The sequence below is a fragment of the Salvelinus namaycush genome, unplaced genomic scaffold (assembly GCF_016432855.1).
Source record: "Salvelinus namaycush isolate Seneca unplaced genomic scaffold, SaNama_1.0 Scaffold226, whole genome shotgun sequence".
Taxonomy (NCBI): domain Eukaryota; kingdom Metazoa; phylum Chordata; class Actinopteri; order Salmoniformes; family Salmonidae; genus Salvelinus; species Salvelinus namaycush.
Genome location: NW_024059075.1, coordinates 80,366 through 97,591, shown reverse-complemented (window position 1 = coordinate 97,591; position 17,226 = coordinate 80,366). Strand labels below are relative to the sequence as shown.

Genomic DNA, 17,226 nt, shown 5'->3' with positions numbered 1-17,226 from the left:
AGCAACACCCACTCGTAGCACGCGCTCCAGCAGGTATATCTCACTGGTCATCCCCAAAGCCAACACCACATTTGGCCGCCTTTCCTTCCAGTTCTCTGCTGCCAATGACTGGAACGAATTGAAAAAAAATCGCTGAAGTTGGAGACTCATATTTCCCTCACTAACTTCAAGGATCAGCTGTCAGAGCAGCTTACCGATCGCTGCAGCTGTACACAGCCCATCTGTAAATAGCCCATCCAACCAACTACCTACCTCATCCCCATATTTATTTATTTTTTCTGCTCTTTTGCACACCAGTATTTCTACTTGCACATCCTCATCTGCACATCTATCACTCCAGTGTTAATTGGTCAATTGTAATTACTTCGCCACTATGGCCTATTTATTGCCTTACCTCCTTACCCCATTTGCATACACTGCATACAGATTTTCTACTGTATTATTGACTGTACATTTGTTTATGTGTGTAACTCTGTGTTGTTTTTGTCACACTGCTCTGCTTTATCTTGGCCAGGTCACAGTTGTAAATGAGAACTTGTTCTCAACTGGCCTACCTGGTTAAATAAAGGTGAAATAAAATAAAATAACACATATGGAATCATGTAGTAACCCAAAAAATGTTTAACAAATCAAAATAGATTTTATATGTGAGATTCTTCAAATAGCCACCCTTTGCCTTGGTGACAGCTTTGCACACTCTTGGCATTCTGTCAACCAGCTTCAGGAGGTATTCACCTGGAATGCATTTCAATTAACAGGTATGCTTTGTTAAAAGTTAATTTGTGGAATTTCTTTCCTTCTTAATGCATTTTGAGCCAACCAGTTGTGTTGTGACAAGGTAGTGTTGGTATACAGAATATAGCCTTATTTGGTAAAAGTCCATGAGGACCGCCACAGGAAAGGAAGACCCACAGTTATCTCTGCTGCAGAGGATAAGTTCATTAGAGTCAGAAAATGCAGCACAAATAAATGCTTCACAGAGTTGAAGTAACAGACAAAATCAACATCGACTGTTCAGAGGAGACTGTGTAATTCAGGCCTTCATGTTCGAATTGCTGCAAATAAACCACTACTAAAGGACACCAATAAGAAGAAAAGATTTGCTTGGGCCAAGAAACACGAGCAATGGACATTAGACCGGTGAAAATCTGCCCATTGGTCTAGAGTCCAAATTTGAGATTTTTGGTTCCAACCGCCGTGTCTTTGTGAGACGCAGTGTGGGTGAACGGATGATCTCTGCATGTGTATTTCCCACCGTAAAGCATGGAAGAGGAGGTGTTATGGTGTGGGGGTGCTTTGCTGGTGACACTGCCTGTGATTTATTTAGAATTCAAGGCACACTTAACCAGCATGGCTACCACAGCATTCTGCAGTGACACGCCATCCCATCTGGTTTGGGCTTAGTGGGACTATCATATGTTTTTCAACAGAACAATGACCCAACACACCTCCAGGCTGTGTAAGGGATATTTTACCAAGAAGGAGAGTGATGTAGTGCTGCACAGATGACTTGGCCTACACAATCCCCTGACCTCAACCAAATTGAGATGGTTTGGGATGAGTCGGACCACAAAGTGAAGGAAAAGCAGCCAAAAAGTGCTCAGCATATGTGGGAACTCCTTCAAGACTGTTGGAAAAGCATTCCAGGTGAAGCTGGTTGAGAGAATGCCAATAGTGTGCAAATCTGTGATCAAGGCAAAGGGTGGCTATTTGAAGAATCTCAAATATAAAATATTTTTTGTTTGTTTAGCACTTTTTTGGTTACTACATGATTCCATATGTGTTATTTCATAGTGTCTTCACTATTCTACAATGTAGAAAATAGTAAATTAAGAAAAACCCTGCAATTAAACATGCCATGCTCGGGGGAAATGCAGGTTTTAACAAAGAATATGATCTACATCAGGGGTTCCCAAACTTGGTTTGTTGTTTGGCTACTTGAAGAAAACCAGGGCCTATCACTCGCAGCCATCTCTTCCAATGCATTGTGGGATAGTGTACATCTAATTCTACTAGATCTGTAATATGGTCTGTGTGTAGCTTGACAGCAGGACAGCAGATATGAGTAAATAAACGTAATTTACTCAAAATAGACTAATAAAATACAATAAAGCGAGCCCACATAACGGACCATCTTACATACAAACAATCACTCACAAACAAACATGGGGGAACAGAGGGTTAAATAATGAACAAGTAATTGGGGAATTGAAACCAGGTGTGTAAGACAAAGACAAAACAAATGGAAAATGAAAAGTGGATCGGCGATGGCCTAGTAAAATAAAGGGGAGGCGAGTAGTGGAGGCGCTGGAGGAACTCCCTGTCTCTCCCAGCGATCCATGGTTTGGACAACGCGGTCAGCGACGCCGAGATGGTGGATCATCGCCGCTTGCTCCTGGACGCGCTCCTCGACCCCTATACCAGGGGCAACTGCTCCTGCTGACTCCATATGGTTGGTGTGGAATTCTGTAACGGGGGTGCGAAACTGGTGGCAGGAAAGTCAGACACAGGAGAACAGAACTAGGTAGTAGCCGGAGCAGTTTAATCCAAAAACCAACGGCTTAAAAAACAGAATATGGGTACAAAAACCCGACGCGCACCAGTAAACATGTGCACAGGCACTTACAACAAACAATTCAACACAAAGACATGGGGGGGAACAGAGGGTTAAATACACAACAATTAATGATGGAAATGGAAACCAGGTGTGTAAGAAAACAAGACAAAACAAATGGAAAATGAAATGTGGATCGACGATGGCTAGAAGATCGGTGACGCCGACAGCCGAACGCCGCCTGAACAAGGAGAGGAAACGACTTCGGTGGAAGTCGTGACACTTTATAATAGAACGCTTGTTTTTCAAATAAGAAAATACCTGAATTATTTTTGGCTGGCTAAACAATTCCATGTCATGTTAATGTTAATGTAATGATAATGTTAATGTAATCATATCTTAAGTATTATACATAACACGTGATGTTGAGATGGGTCGTTACATATATTATATCTCAAAATTGACTCCATAAATTACATTAGGTGTTGATATGCTATGTAAACAGCTACAATGAAAACAGTATTGATCATCACAGAGATGGGTCTATGTGAACTGCATGTATTCATTTGTATTTATTATGGATCCCCATTAGTTCCTGCCAAGGCAGCAGCTACTCTTCCTGGGGTTTATTATGGATCCCCATTAGTTCCTGCCAAGGCAGCAGCTACTCTTCCTGGGGTTTATTATGGATCCCCATTAGTTCCTGCCAAGGCAGCAGCTACTCTTCCTGGGGTTTATTATGGATCCCCATTAGTTCCTGCCAAGGCAGCAGCTACTCTTCCTGGGGTTTATTATGGATCCCCATTAGTTCCTGCCAAGGCAGCAGCTACTCTTCCTGGGGTTTATTATGGATCCCCATTAGTTCCTGCCAAGGCAGCGGCTACTCTTCCTGGGGTTTATTATGGATCCCCATTAGTTCCTGTCAAGGCAGCGGCTACTCTTCCTGGGGTTTATTATGGATCCCCATTAGTTCCTGCCAAGGCAGCAGCTACTCTTCCTGGGGTTTGTTATGGATCCCCATTAGTTCCTGCCAAGGCAGCAGCTACTCCTCCTGGGGTTTATTATGGATCCCCATTAGTTCCTGCCAAGGCAGCAGCTACTCTTCCTGGGGTTTATTATGGATCCCCATTAGTTCCTGCCAAGGCAGCAGCTACTCTTCCTGGGGTTTATTATGGATCCCCATTAGTTCCTGCCAAGGCAGCAGCTACTCTTCCTGGGGTTTATTATGGACCCCCATTAGTTCCTGCCAAGGCAGCAGCTACTCTTCCTGGGGTTTATTATGGATCCCCATTAGTTCCTGCCAAGGCAGCAGCTACTCTTCCTGGGGTTTATTATGGATCCCCATTAGTTCCTGTCAAGGCAGCAGCTACTCTTCCTGGGGTTTATTATGGATCTCCAGCAGTTACTCTTCCTGGGGTTTATTATGGATCCCCATTAGTTTCTGCCAAGGCAGCAGCTACTCTTCCTGGGGTTTATTATGGATCACCATTAGTTCCTGTCAAGGCAGCAGCTACTCTTCCTGGGGTTTATTATGGATCTCCAGCAGTTACTCTTCCTGGGGTTTATTATGGATCCCCATTAGTTTCTGCCAAGGCAGCAGCTACTCTTCCTGGGGTTTATTATGGATCCCCATTAGTTCTTGCCAAGGCAGCAGCTACTCTTCCTGGGGTTTATTATGGATCCCCATTAGTTCCTGCCAAGGCAGCAGCTACTCTTCCTGGGGTTTATTATGGATCCCCATTAGTTCCTGTCAAGGCAGCAGCTACTCTTCCTGGGGTTTATTATGGATCTCCAGCAGTTACTCTCCTGGGGTTTATTATGGATCCCCATTAGTTCCTGCCAAGGCAGCAGCTACTCTTCCTGGTGTTTATTATGGATCACCATTAGTTCCTGTCAAGGCAGCAGCTACTCTTCCTGGGGTTTATTATGGATCTCCAGCAGTTACTCTTCCTGGGGTTTATTATGGATCCCCATTAGTTTCTGCCAAGGCAGCAGCTACTCTTCCTGGGGTTTATTATGGATCCCCATTAGTTCTTGCCAAGGCAGCAGCTACTCTTCCTGGGGTTTATTATGGATCCCCATTAGTTCCTGCCAAGGCAGCAGCTACTCTTCCTGGGGTTTATTATGTATCCCCATTAGTTCCTGCCAAGGCAGCAGCTACTCTTCCTGGGGTTTATTATGGATCCCCATTAGTTCCTGCCAAGGCAGCAGCTACTCTTCCTGGGGTTTATTATGGATCCCCAGCTACTCTTCCTGGGGTTTATTATGGATCCCCATTAGTTTCTGCCAAGGCAGCAGCTACTCTTCCTGGGGTTTATTATGGATCACCATTAGTTCCTGTCAAGGCAGCAGCTACTCTTCCTGGGGTTTATTATGGATCTCCAGCAGCTACTCTTCCTGGGGTTTATTATGGATCCCCATTAGTTTCTGCCAAGGCAGCAGCTACTCTTCCTGGGGTTTATTATGGATACCCATTAGTTCTTGCCAAGGCAGCAGCTACTCTTTCTGGGGTTTATTATGGATCCCCATTAGTTCCTGCCAAGGCAGCAGCTACTCTTCCTGGGGTTTATTATGGATCCCCATTAGTTCCTGCCAAGGCAGCAGCTACTCTTCCTGGGGTTTATTATGGATCCCCATTAGTTCCTGCCAAGGCAGCAGCTACTCTTCCTGGGGTTTATTATGGATCTCCAGCAGTTACTCTTCCTGGGGTTTATTATGGATCCCCATTAGTTCCTGGCAAGGCAGCAGCTACTCTTCCTGGGGTTTATTATGGATCACCATTAGTTCCTGGCAAGGCAGCAGCTACTCTTCCTGGGGTTTATTATGGATCACCAGCAGTTACTCTTCCTGGGGTTTATTATGGATCCCCATTAGTTCCTGCCAAGGCAGCAGCTACTCTTCCTGGGGTTTATTATGGATCCCCATTAGTTCCTGCCAAGGCAGCAGCTACTCTTCCTGGGGTTTATTATGGATCCCCATTAGTTCCTGCCAAGGCAGCAGCTACTCTTCCTGGGGTTTATTATGGATCCCCATTAGTTCCTGCCAAGGCAGCAGCTACTCTTCCTGGGGTTTATTATGGATCCCCATTAGTTTCTGCCAAGGCAGCAGCTACTCTTCCTGGGGTTTATTATGGATCCCCATTAGTTCTTGCCAAGGCAGCAGCTACTCTTCCTGGGGTTTATTATGGATCCCCATTAGTTCCTGCCAAGGCAGCAGCTACTCTTCCTGGGGTTTATTATGGATCCCCATTAGTTCCTGCCATGGCAGCAGCTACTCTTCCTGGGGTTTATTATGGATCCCCATTAGTTACTGCCAAGGCAGCAGCTACTCTTCCTGGGATTTATTATGGATCCCCATTAGTTCCTGCCAAGGCAGCAGCTACTCTTCCTGGGGTTTATTATGTATCCCCATTAGTTCCTGCCAAGGCAGCAGCTACTCTTCCTGGGATTTATTATGGATCCCCATTAGTTCCTGCCAAGGCAGCAGCTACTCTTCCTGGGGTTTATTATGGATCCCCATTAGTTCCTGCCAAGGCAGCAGCTACTCTTCCTGGGGTTTATTATGGATCCCCATTAGTTCCTGCCAAGGCAGCAGCTACTCTTCCTGGGGTTTATTATGGATCCCCATTAGTTCCTGCCAAGGCAGCGGCTACTCTTCCTGGGGTTTATTATGGATCCCCATTAGTTCCTGCCAAGGCAGCGGCTACTCTTCCTGGGGTTTATTATGGATCCCCATTAGTTCCTGCCAAGGCAGCAGCTACTCTTCCTGTGGTTTATTATGGATCCCCATTAGTTCCTGTCAAGGCAGCGGCTACTCTTCCTGGGGTTTATTATGGATCCCCATTAGTTCCTGCCAAGGCAGCAGCTACTCTTCCTGGGGTTTATTATGGATCCCCATTAGTTCCTGTCAAGGCAGCAGCTACTCTTCCTGGGGTTTATTATGGATCCCCATTAGTTCCTGCCAAGGCAGCGGCTACTCTTCCTGGGGTCCAGCAAAATAAAGGCAGTTATACAATTTAAAAAACATTACAATACATTTATTACAGAATTCACAACACATTGTCTTCCCTCAGGCCACTACTACCACATATCTACAGTACTAAATCCATGTGTACGTGTCTGTATAGTAGTGTGTATGTTATCATGTGTCTGTACCTTTGTGTGTGTCTCTTCACAGTACCCGCTGTTCCATTAGGTGTATTTTTATCTGTTTTATAAATCTGATTCTACTGCTGCATCAGTTACCTGATGTGGAATAGAGTTCCATGTAGTCATGGCTCTATGTAGTACTGTGCACCTCCCATAGTCTGTTCTGGACTTGGGGACTGTGAAGAGACCTCTGGTGGCATGTCTTGTGGGGTATGTATGGGTGTCTGAGCTGTGTGCTAGTAGTTTAGACAGACCTCTGGTGGCATGTCTTGTGGGGTATGGATGGGTGTCTGAGCTGTGTGTTAGTAGTTTAAACAGACCTCTGGTGGCATGTCTTGTGGGGTATGGATGGGTGTCTGAGCTGTGTGTTAGTAGTTTAAACAGACCTCTGGTGGCATGTCTTGTGGGGTATGGATGGGTGTCTGAGCTGTGTGTTAGTAGTTTAAACAGACCTCTGGTGGCATGTCTTGTGGGGTATGGATGGGTGTCTGAGCTGTGTGTTAGTAGTTTAGACAGACCTCTGGTGGCATGTCTTGTGGGGTATGGATGGGTGTCTGAGCTGTGTGTTAGTAGTTTAGACAGACCTCTGGTGGCATGTCTTGTGGGGTATGGATGGGTGTCTGAGCTGTGGGCCAGTAGTTTAGACAGACAACTCAGTACATTCAGCATGTCAACATCTCTTACAAAAACACGTAATGAGGAAGTCAAATCGCTCTTCCACTTTGAGCCAGGAGAGATTGACATGCTTGTCATTAATGTTACTTTTTAAACCCATAACATCAGAGAGATGGGTCTATGTGAACTGTTATTAGTGACCATGGATGTGGACCTGGTATTTATATAAAGGCAGGTCTGAAGCCAGTGGTTAAGGTCAGAACCATGTATTTCTAGGACCTGGTATTTATATAAAGGCAGGTCTGAAGCCAGTGGTTAAGGTCAGAACCATGTATTTCTACGACCCGGTATTTATATAAAGGCAGGTCTGAAGCCAGTGGTTAAGGTCAGAACCATGTATTTCTAGGACCTGGTATTTATATAAAGGCAGGTCTGAAGCCAGTGGTTAAGGTCAGAACCATGTATTTCTAGGACCTGGTATTTATATAAAGGCAGGTCTGAAGCCAGTGGTTAAGGTCAGAACCATGTATTTCTAGGACCTGGTATTTATATAAAGGCAGGTCTGAAGCCAGTGGTTAAGGTCAGAACCATGTATTTCTAGGACCTGGTATTTATATAAAGGCAGGTCTGAAGCCAGTGGTTAAGGTCAGAACCATGTATTTCTAGGACCTGGTATTTATATAAAGGCAGGTCTGAAGCCAGTGGTTAAGGTCAGAACCATGTATTTCTAGGACCTGGTATTTATATAAAGGCAGGTCTGAAGCCAGTGGTTAAGGTCAGAACCATGTATTTCTAGGACCTGGTATTTATATAAAGGCAGGTCTGAAGCCAGTGGTTAAGGTCAGAACCATGTATTTCTACGACCCGGTATTTATATAAAGGCAGGTCTGAAGCCAGTGGTTAAGGTCAGAACCATGTATTTCTAGGACCTGGTATTTATATAAAGGCAGGTCTGAAGCCAGTGGTTAAGGTCAGAACCATGTATTTCTACGACCCGGTATTTATATAAAGGCAGGTCTGAAGCCAGTGGTTAAGGTCAGAACCATGTATTTCTAGGACCTGGTATTTATATAAAGGCAGGTCTGAAGCCAGTGGTTAAGGTCAGAACCATGTATTTCTACGACCCGGTATTTATATAAAGGCAGGTCTGAAGCCAGTGGTTAAGGTCAGAACCATGTATTTCTAGGACCTGGTATTTATATAAAGGCAGGTCTGAAGCCAGTGGTTAAGGTCAGAACCATGTATTTCTACGACCCGGTATTTATATAAAGGCAGGTCTGAAGCCAGTGGTTAAGGTCAGAACCATGTATTTCTAGGACCTGGTATTTATATAAAGGCAGGTCTGAAGCCAGTGGTTAAGGTCAGAACCATGTATTTCTAGGACCTGGTATTTATATAAAGGCAGGTCTGAAGCCAGTGGTTAAGGTCAGAACCATGTATTTCTAGGACCTGGTATTTATATAAAGGCAGGTCTGAAGCCAGTGGTTAAGGTCAGAACCATGTATTTCTAGGACCTGGTATTTACATAAAGGCAGGTCTGAAGCCAGTGGTTAAGGCCTGAGTAGCTTGATGACTTCCTCCAGCTTCATGGCAGTCTTCAGGTCTCCCTGGACCTTGAGTCGTCCAGTGGTGTAGGCTGCGAAGGGTCGTAGGGTTCCCTCGAACATAGCCTGCAGGTCCTGGTCCGTCATACTGAGGGTGACGTCTGGTACCTGGCCCTCTGGAGGGGGACCTGGTCCGGCTGAACCACTACCTACACACAGAGGAGGAGGGGAACTCACTGTTAGTCTGAACCACTACCTACACACAGAGGAGGAGGGGAACTCACTGCTAGTCTGAACCAGCTTGGATACAGAAGCAACATATCAGAGATGATGGGATAATGACTTACTAAATACAGACTAAGCCCTAAACTAGAAAGCATGTTCAACCCTATTGAAAGTTATTTTTCGTGAGGGATGAATGTGTCTGGGAAACTGACCCTAAAAAGGGTTTATCTTATAAAACATAGGGCGGAGGTGAAAGAGACTGTTACCATAACTACAGAGGTCAAGTACTTTTTCTTTACATGACCTAGAACAAACCGTCATCGGAGAATGCTTTTTGTCCAGGACTAGCCTTGTGTCTGGGAAACCCGTCCCTATAAGACTCTATAGAATGACAGTTTGTATTTGAACTCACCTTGGCTGAGGTCTAAGTAATAGCTTGTCTGTTGTCCATCAGGTGATTGGAGGAGGAACAGGAAGCAGGCTCCCACCTGACTGACCAGAGACTCTGAGAGGAGAAGGCCCTCCATCAGTTTCAGCACTGACATGGGCCTGGTTACAGCTTCATCCCCGGCTCCGGTACGACTTATAGCCAGGGGAGCACTGCTCACCTCGTCTGTGAAGCTGATGCTGTCCTCTGAGGACACAGAGATACAGAGAAGCTGATGCTGTCCTCTGAGGACACAGAGATACAGATGAGCTGATGCTGTCCTCTGAGGACACAGAGATACAGATGAGCTGATGCTGTCCTCTGAGGACACAGAGATACAGAGAAGCTGATGCTGTCCTCTGAGGACACAGAGATACAGAGAAGCTGATGCTGTCCTCTGAGGACACAGAGATACAGATAAGCGGATGCTGTCCTCTGAGGACACAGAGATACAGATGAGCTGATGCTGTCCTCTGAGGACACAGAGATACAGAGAAGCTGATGCTGTCCTCTGAGGACACAGAGATACAGAGAAGCTGATGCTGTCCTCTGAGGACACAGAGATACAGAGAAGCTGATGCTGTCCTCTGAGGACACAGAGATACAGATAAGCGGATGCTGTCCTCTGAGGACACAGAGATACAGATGAGCGGATGCTGTCCTCTGAGGACACAGAGATACAGATGAGCTGATGCTGTCCTCTGAGGACACAGAGATACAGAGAAGCTGATGCTGTCCTCTGAGGACACAGAGATACAGAGAAGCTGATGCTGTCCTCTGAGGACACAGAGATACAGAGAAGCTGATGCTGTCCTCTGAGGACACAGAGATACAGAGAAGCTGATGCTGTCCTCTGAGGACACAGAGATACAGATAATCTGATGCCGTCCTCTGAGGTCCATTGTTACTGTACCTGTCCTAACCAGGGGAGCTCCAGTGTTACCGCCAGCCATATTGCCCAGGAAGTGCATCGCCAGTTGTTGTATGGGTCCGGCCAGGCCCTCAAGACCAGGAATAGAGGGGGGTAGGATGACCGAGCCAGGCCCAGATGGATAGTCCTCTGGGGGCTTCAGGACAGCACCTACAGTCAGCTCTACCCTGTCTACCTCCAGACCCCAAGGCTTGGTCATCTCATTGATGTCCATCTGGGAAAGAAAACACAAAGGTTGTTAAGAAACCATGGTGATTTCACATCCTCTCTCCTTCTATATAAAACACATTGTAGGAGAGGACCTAAACGGAGGAACTCCAATGGGTTTTCAGAAGGAGGCGAGGAGAGAGGAAGTGAGGGAAGATGGAGAGAGGGAACATCCATTTCAACAGTGCAAGAGATGTTATGGGTACTAACTTACCAAGATACAGTGACCCGAACAGGTTCGATAATAACTGTGACCTGATGCATATTAGGGCTGGGCGGTAGACTGTATTTTACTATATACCAGTTTGGGTTTTCACTTTACCTTCTATAACGGTATTTCAATGTTTGGTTTGTTAAATGTGATAGTACTACATCAAAGATTATGGATATACTGACAAGATACATGTCTCTCCACCCTAACAATGGGAATCATTGTCCACAAAACGGCACGGAGGGCTGTCTAGCTCCCGCCTATCCTTTCTTTGGATTGGTGGATACATCTCAATATTATAATCCTTTTTTAAAATATTTGATGAAGGTTGTTGAGGTCAACCGCCTGTTTTCAATGGAGAGAGACGCTATTATCCTAACCTCATACCATTTCTCCGGCTACATGAAGTAGCTAAGAGAAAACATTTAATGTAGCCAAAGATTATAGGGTCCCCTAGAAAACGCTGACCAACACTTTGGTTCCTACCCTGTCACAATAACTCCTCCCTGGCATTTTCATTCGTTGTCATGTCAAACACTGCATTTAAAAGTGCCCACTATTACATTTTTACTATAGAATTAGAATAATCATTACATTTCCATGATGACAACAGTTCATCCAAGAGTTTTGATCTAAATCGCATTTGCAATATTAAGGTTAAAAATGAAACCTAGATTTGTTTGCCCATATCTTGCAGCCCGACGTGGCAGTGTGGACATGATCTGAAATGAGTGCAGGAAACACAGAAATTGATGAAAATGCTGAAATCTATTTGAGGTTGAAGTTTAATTGAACAGTATAAAACAGGGATGGGTAAATGATAAGTTAGTCTAGCGACTAGCTATTTAAACGTGTGGTATGGATGGATGTGGGTACGCAGACCCACGAGCCACTGCAGCCCCACATAATGAGTTCTGTTTTTTTTGTGTGGCCCCCACCACCATCAAAGTTGCCCATCCCTGCTATTGTAACGGATGTGAAATGGCTAGCTAGTTAGCGGGTACGCGCTAATAGCGTTTCAATCAGTTACGTCACTTGCTCTGAAACCTAGAAGTAGTGTTTCCCCTTTGCTCTGCAAAGGCCGCGGCTTTTGTGGAGCGATGGGTAACGATGCTTCGTGGGTGACTGTTGTTGATGTGTGCAGAGGGTCCCTGGTTCGCGCCCGTGTCGGGGCGAGGGGACGTACTAAAGTTATACTGTTACACTATAAACCAATCAGAACGGAGAAAGACCCATTGAAATCACTTAGAATGTTATGTGTTGCCACCCTAGGATCACTCACTACTCATAAAGAAAATATAGAACTTGTTTTACTCAAAAACATACAACTGTCATAATTTTTTTTAAATATAGTGAAATTATATTTTTGCCATATCGCCCAGCACTAATGCATATCAAGTGTTATATTTAAATACACTGAACTAAAATATAAACGCAATATGTAAAAAGTGTTGGTCCCATATTTCATGAGCTGAAATAAAAGATCCCTGAAATATTCTGAAAGCACAAAAAGCTTATTTCTCTCACATTTTGGTCCCAAATTTGTTTCCATCCCTGTTAGTGAGCATTTCTCCTTTGCCAAGATAATCCATCCACCTGACAGGTTTGGCATATCAAGAAACTGATTAAACAGCATGATTATTACACAGGTGCACCTTGTGCCGTGGACAATAAAAGGCCACTCTAAAATGTGCAGTTTTGTCACACAAAACAATGCCACAGATGTCTCAAGTTTTGAGGGAGCGTGCATTTGGCAGTACGTCCAACCGGCCTCACAACCGCAAACCACGTGTATGGCGTCGTGTGGGTGAGCGGTTTGCTGGGGTCAACGTTGTGAACAGAGTGCCCCATGGTGACGGTGGGGTTATGGTATGGGCAGGCATAAGCTACGGAAAACGAACACAATTGCATTTTAATCGATGGCAAATTGAATGCACAGAGAAACCGTGACGAGATCCTGAGGTCCATTGTCGTGCCATTCATCCGCCACCATCACCTCATGTTTCAGCATGATAATACACAGCCCCATGTCGCAAGGATCTGTACACAATTCCTGGCAGCTGAAAATGTCCCAGTTCTTCCATGGTCTGCATATTCACCAGACATGCCACCTATTGAGCATGTTTGGGATGCTCTGGATCCATGTGTATGACAGCGTGTTCCAGTTCCCACCAATATCCAGCAACTTCACACAGCCATTGAAGAGGAGTGGGACAACATTCCACAGGCCACCAATCAACAGCCTGATCAACTCAATGTGAAGGAGATGTGTCTCGCTGCATGAGGCAAATGGTCACACCAGAGACTGACTGGTTTTCTGATCCACGACCCTACCTTTTTAAAGGTATCTGTGACCAACAGATGCATATCTGTATTCCCAGTCATGTGAAATCCATAGACTAGGGCCTAATGAGTTTATTAAAATGTACTGATTTCCTTATGAACTGTAACTCAGTAAAATATTTGCAATTGTTACATTGATATTTTTGTTCAGTGTATAATGTGTCCTGCTGCCTCACCCCAAGGTATTCTCCCAGTTTGATTCGCTCAGTCTGAATCTCCCTGACGCTCTTCCTGCCCAGGCTGGTTGTCATGGCGTTGTGGGCAGTGAGGCGTGTGGAGGCGTTAAGATCCTGAACCGACACCACTGACATCACCGGGCTCCAGATACGGAACTGGATATCTGCTCCTACAGACACCACACCTCCGTCCCTGGTAGTAACCTGTTATACCGCAGCAGAGAGAGGGTTATAACTGTTATAGAGAGGTTTATAACTGTTATAGAGGGTTATAACTGTTATAGAGGGTTATAACTGTTATAGAAAGGGTTATATAACTGGATATCTGCTCCTACAGACACCACACCTCCGTCCCTGGTAGTAACCTGTTATACCGCAGCAGAGAGAGGGTTATAACTGTTATAGAGAGGTTTATAACTGTTATAGAGGGTTATAACTGTTATAGAGGGTTATAACTGTTATAGAAAGGGTTATATAACTGGATATCTGCTCCTACAGACACCACACCTCCGTCCCTGGTAGTAACCTGTTATACCGCAGCAGAGAGAGGGTTATAACTGTTATAGAGAGGTTTATAACTGTTATAGAGGGTTATAACTGTTATAGAGGGTTATAACTGTTATAGAAAGGGTTGTATAACTGGATATCTGCTCCTACAGACACCATACTAAGTGTTTACTTAGGGCACTACAATTTACATTTTAGTCCTTTAGCAGACAGTCAGATTTCCAAACAGCAGTTTGATTTGTACCCTGCACAGCACATCATTAATCTTTGAGCTAGGTTATTCCTGTCTGTCTGTCTGTCTGTCTGTCTGTCTGTCTGTCTGTCTGTCTGTCTGTCTGTCTGTCTGTCTGTCTGTCTGTGTGTCTGTGTGTCTGTGTGTCTGTGTGTCTGTGTGTGTGTCTGTGTGTGTGTCTGTGTGTGTGTGTCTGTGTGTGTGTGTCTGTGTGTGTGTGTCTGTGTGTGTGTCTGTGTCTGTGTGTGTGTGTGTGTGTGTACCTGGCATGGAGGGATGTTGAAGGCCCGGGTTCGTAGGTCAACTCTCTGCCACTGGTCAATAAGAGGCAGAACCAACACCACTCCTGGCCCTTTAGGAGGACGTACTCTGCCCAGACGGAACACTACGATGCGCTGGTAGTTAGGGACAACCTGTAGGACAGATACTACTGTTAATAACGCAACAGAGATAGTGTGTTACCTTCAGTACGAACCAGCCTGACATGGGGAAGGTTAGGGAGTTACCTTCAGTACGAACCAGCCTGACATGGGGAAGGTTAGTGTGTTACCTTCAGTACGAACCAGCCTGACATGGGGAAGGTTAGGGAGTTACCTTCAGTACGAACCAGCCTGACATGGGGAAGGTTAGTGTGTTACCTTCAGTACGAACCAGCCTGACATGGGGAAGGTTAGTGTGTTACCTTCAGTACGAACCAGCCTGATATGGGGAAGGTTAGTGTGTTACCTTCAGTACGAACCAGCCTGACATGGGGAAGGTTAGTGTGTTACCTTCAGTACGAACCAGCCTGATAAGGGGAAGGTTAGTGTGTTACCTTCAGTACGAACCAGCCTGATATGGGGAAGGTTAGTGTGTTACCTTCAGTACGAACCAGCCTGACATGGGGAAGGTTAGTGTGTTACCTTCAGTACGAACCAGCCTGACATGGGGAAGGTTAGTGTGTTACCTTCAGTACGAACCAGCCTGATAAGGGGAAGGTTAGTGTGTTACCTTCAGTACGAACCAGCCTGATATGGGGAAGGTTAGTGTGTTACCTTCAGTACGAACCAGCCTGACATGGGGAAGGTTAGTGTGTTACCTTCAGTACGAACCAGCCTGACATGGGGAAGGTTAGTGTGTTACCTTCAGTACGAACCAGCCTGATAAGGGGAAGGTTAGTGTGTTACCTTCAGTACGAACCAGCCTGATACGGGGAAGGTTAGTGTGTTACCTTCAGTACGAACCAGCCTGACATGGGGAAGGTTAGTGTGTTACCTTCAGTACGAACCAGCCTGATATGGGGAAGGTTAGTGTGTTACCTTCAGTACGAACCAGCCTGACATGGGGAAGGTTAGTGTGTTACCTTCAGTACGAACCAGCCTGACATGGGGAAGGTTAGTGTGTTACCTTCAGTACGAACCAGCCTGATATGGGGAAGGTTAGTGTGTTACCTTCAGTACGAACCAGCCTGATAAGGGGAAGGTTAGTGTGTTACCTTCAGTACGAACCAGCCTGACATGGGGAAGGTTAGTGTGTTACCTTCAGTACGAACCAGCCTGATATGGGGAAGGTGTGTGTGTACCTTCAGTACGAACCAGCCTGATATGGGGAAGCTTAGTGTGTTACCTTCAGTACGAACCAGCCTGATAAGGGGAAGGTTAGTGTGTTACCTTCAGTACGAACCAGCCTGATAAGGGGAAGGTTAGTGTGTTACCTTCAGTACGAACCAGCCTGACATGGGGAAGGTTAGTGTGTTACCTTCAGTACGAACCAGCCTGATAAGGGGAAGGTTAGTGTGTTACCTTCAGTACGAACCAGCCTGATAAGGGGAAGGTTAGTGTGTTACCTTCAGTACGAACCAGCCTGACATGGGGAAGGTTAGTGTGTGTACCATCAGTACGAACCAGCCTAATATGGGGAAGGTGTGTGTGTATCTTCAGTACGAACCAGCCTGATAAGGGGAAGGTTAGTGTGTTACCTTCAGTACGAACCAGCCTGATATGGGGAAGGTTATGAAGGTGCAGATATAGACCATGAAGCAGACAATAACATTGCAGATCCAGGACAGCCATCCCTGAGTGGAGTCTGGAGAATAAAGAAGAGACGTGAGTGTTAGGTTTGATCTTGGAGCTATTCAAATACATTCAGTCTACCTAAATCATAATTATAGGTACTGTAGAGAACGGATGGAGCGGGAAGCAAAACCGGGTCTTCGGCGTGAACACATTGCACCAATATCGCTACACTGCCCACTGCTAACGGGAAGGCACGTCCCCGCACGCTTCAACTTTCTTTCAAGCCCCTTCACATGTCCGCATACGCGTTCCCGATGGCGGGGGAGTGGGAAACGAACCTTGGTCTCGAGTGTGAAAGTAGCTCATATAGCGTGGATCACTACTACAATACTGTCCTTGCATACCTAGCTAGCACATGACAGCTGTTGTTACAAGAAGAAATCGCTGAAAAACTGAGCAACGATCTGTTAGGTAACTAGTAGCGACGTTGTATGTATCTAGCTAACGAGTCGCGCATTCATTTAGCCAATACTTACCACTGTAGTCGTTGTCTCTAACATTGGGGATGTAGTCAAACGAATGTCCTTGTCCTTTGTGATGGTGGAATGGAGATTGGACAAAGCTTTCTGTCGCCACGAACAACCCCGGTTTGGCCGGGATCGAGTCTCGTTGCGGTAGAGACTGATATCCAGACGGTTTATTATACATTGTCCTGTAAACTTTAACGCTCAATAACGACCTCACTAAATAAGTTAAATATTTGTGTATTTATGGACAAAAGCATGGCATTAAATAGATGTTATAACGGTCAAATTATCAAAAATGTTTAATTTTGTTGGCAGCAACTGCGTTACTTCCGTGTTTACCTGTTGCTCGGTTGCAGGGCACAGTGCAGCTTGAGGAGAGAGCTAGGAGGACACTGCCATCTAGCGGACGGCTGGTCTGTGTTCCGGTCTAACGTTACACTCCTTGTACTCTGTGCTCTGGTGGCAGAGTGCAACCAAATATGGCACTGCACTTAATAACCATAATTTAATTTCACTTTTAGTAACTTCATTTCAGGACAAAATCAATAAAGCTTTCACTGATACCCCCGGCCCCGCCCACTGATA

At 45.4% G+C, this 17,226-nt stretch overlaps 1 protein-coding gene across 3 annotated transcripts; it reads right to left on the bottom strand.

Annotated features, from left to right (window-relative positions):
* Positions 1 to 6,323: 6,323 nt before the first annotated feature.
* stoml1 (stomatin (EPB72)-like 1) lies at positions 6,324 to 16,996 on the bottom strand. 3 transcript variants are annotated; one of them, XM_038984279.1, is made up of 8 exons: positions 16,651 to 16,996; positions 16,078 to 16,184; positions 14,384 to 14,533; positions 13,382 to 13,585; positions 10,427 to 10,658; positions 9,499 to 9,720; positions 8,843 to 9,070; positions 6,324 to 6,373 (listed from the first exon to the last, which is right to left on the bottom strand). In XM_038984279.1, the coding sequence occupies exons 1-7, from the start codon at positions 16,820 to 16,822 to the stop codon at positions 8,868 to 8,870; spliced, it is 1,290 nt and encodes a 429-aa protein (XP_038840207.1). In that variant the 5' UTR covers positions 16,823 to 16,996; the 3' UTR covers positions 6,324 to 6,373; positions 8,843 to 8,867. The 3 variants fall into 3 exon arrangements, with proteins under 3 accessions (XP_038840207.1, XP_038840208.1, XP_038840206.1); XM_038984280.1 differs by lacking the exon at positions 6,324 to 6,373 and adding an exon at positions 6,504 to 6,535; XM_038984278.1 differs by lacking the exon at positions 6,324 to 6,373 and having other exon boundaries at positions 7,527 to 9,070.
* Positions 16,997 to 17,226: the final 230 nt, after the last annotated feature.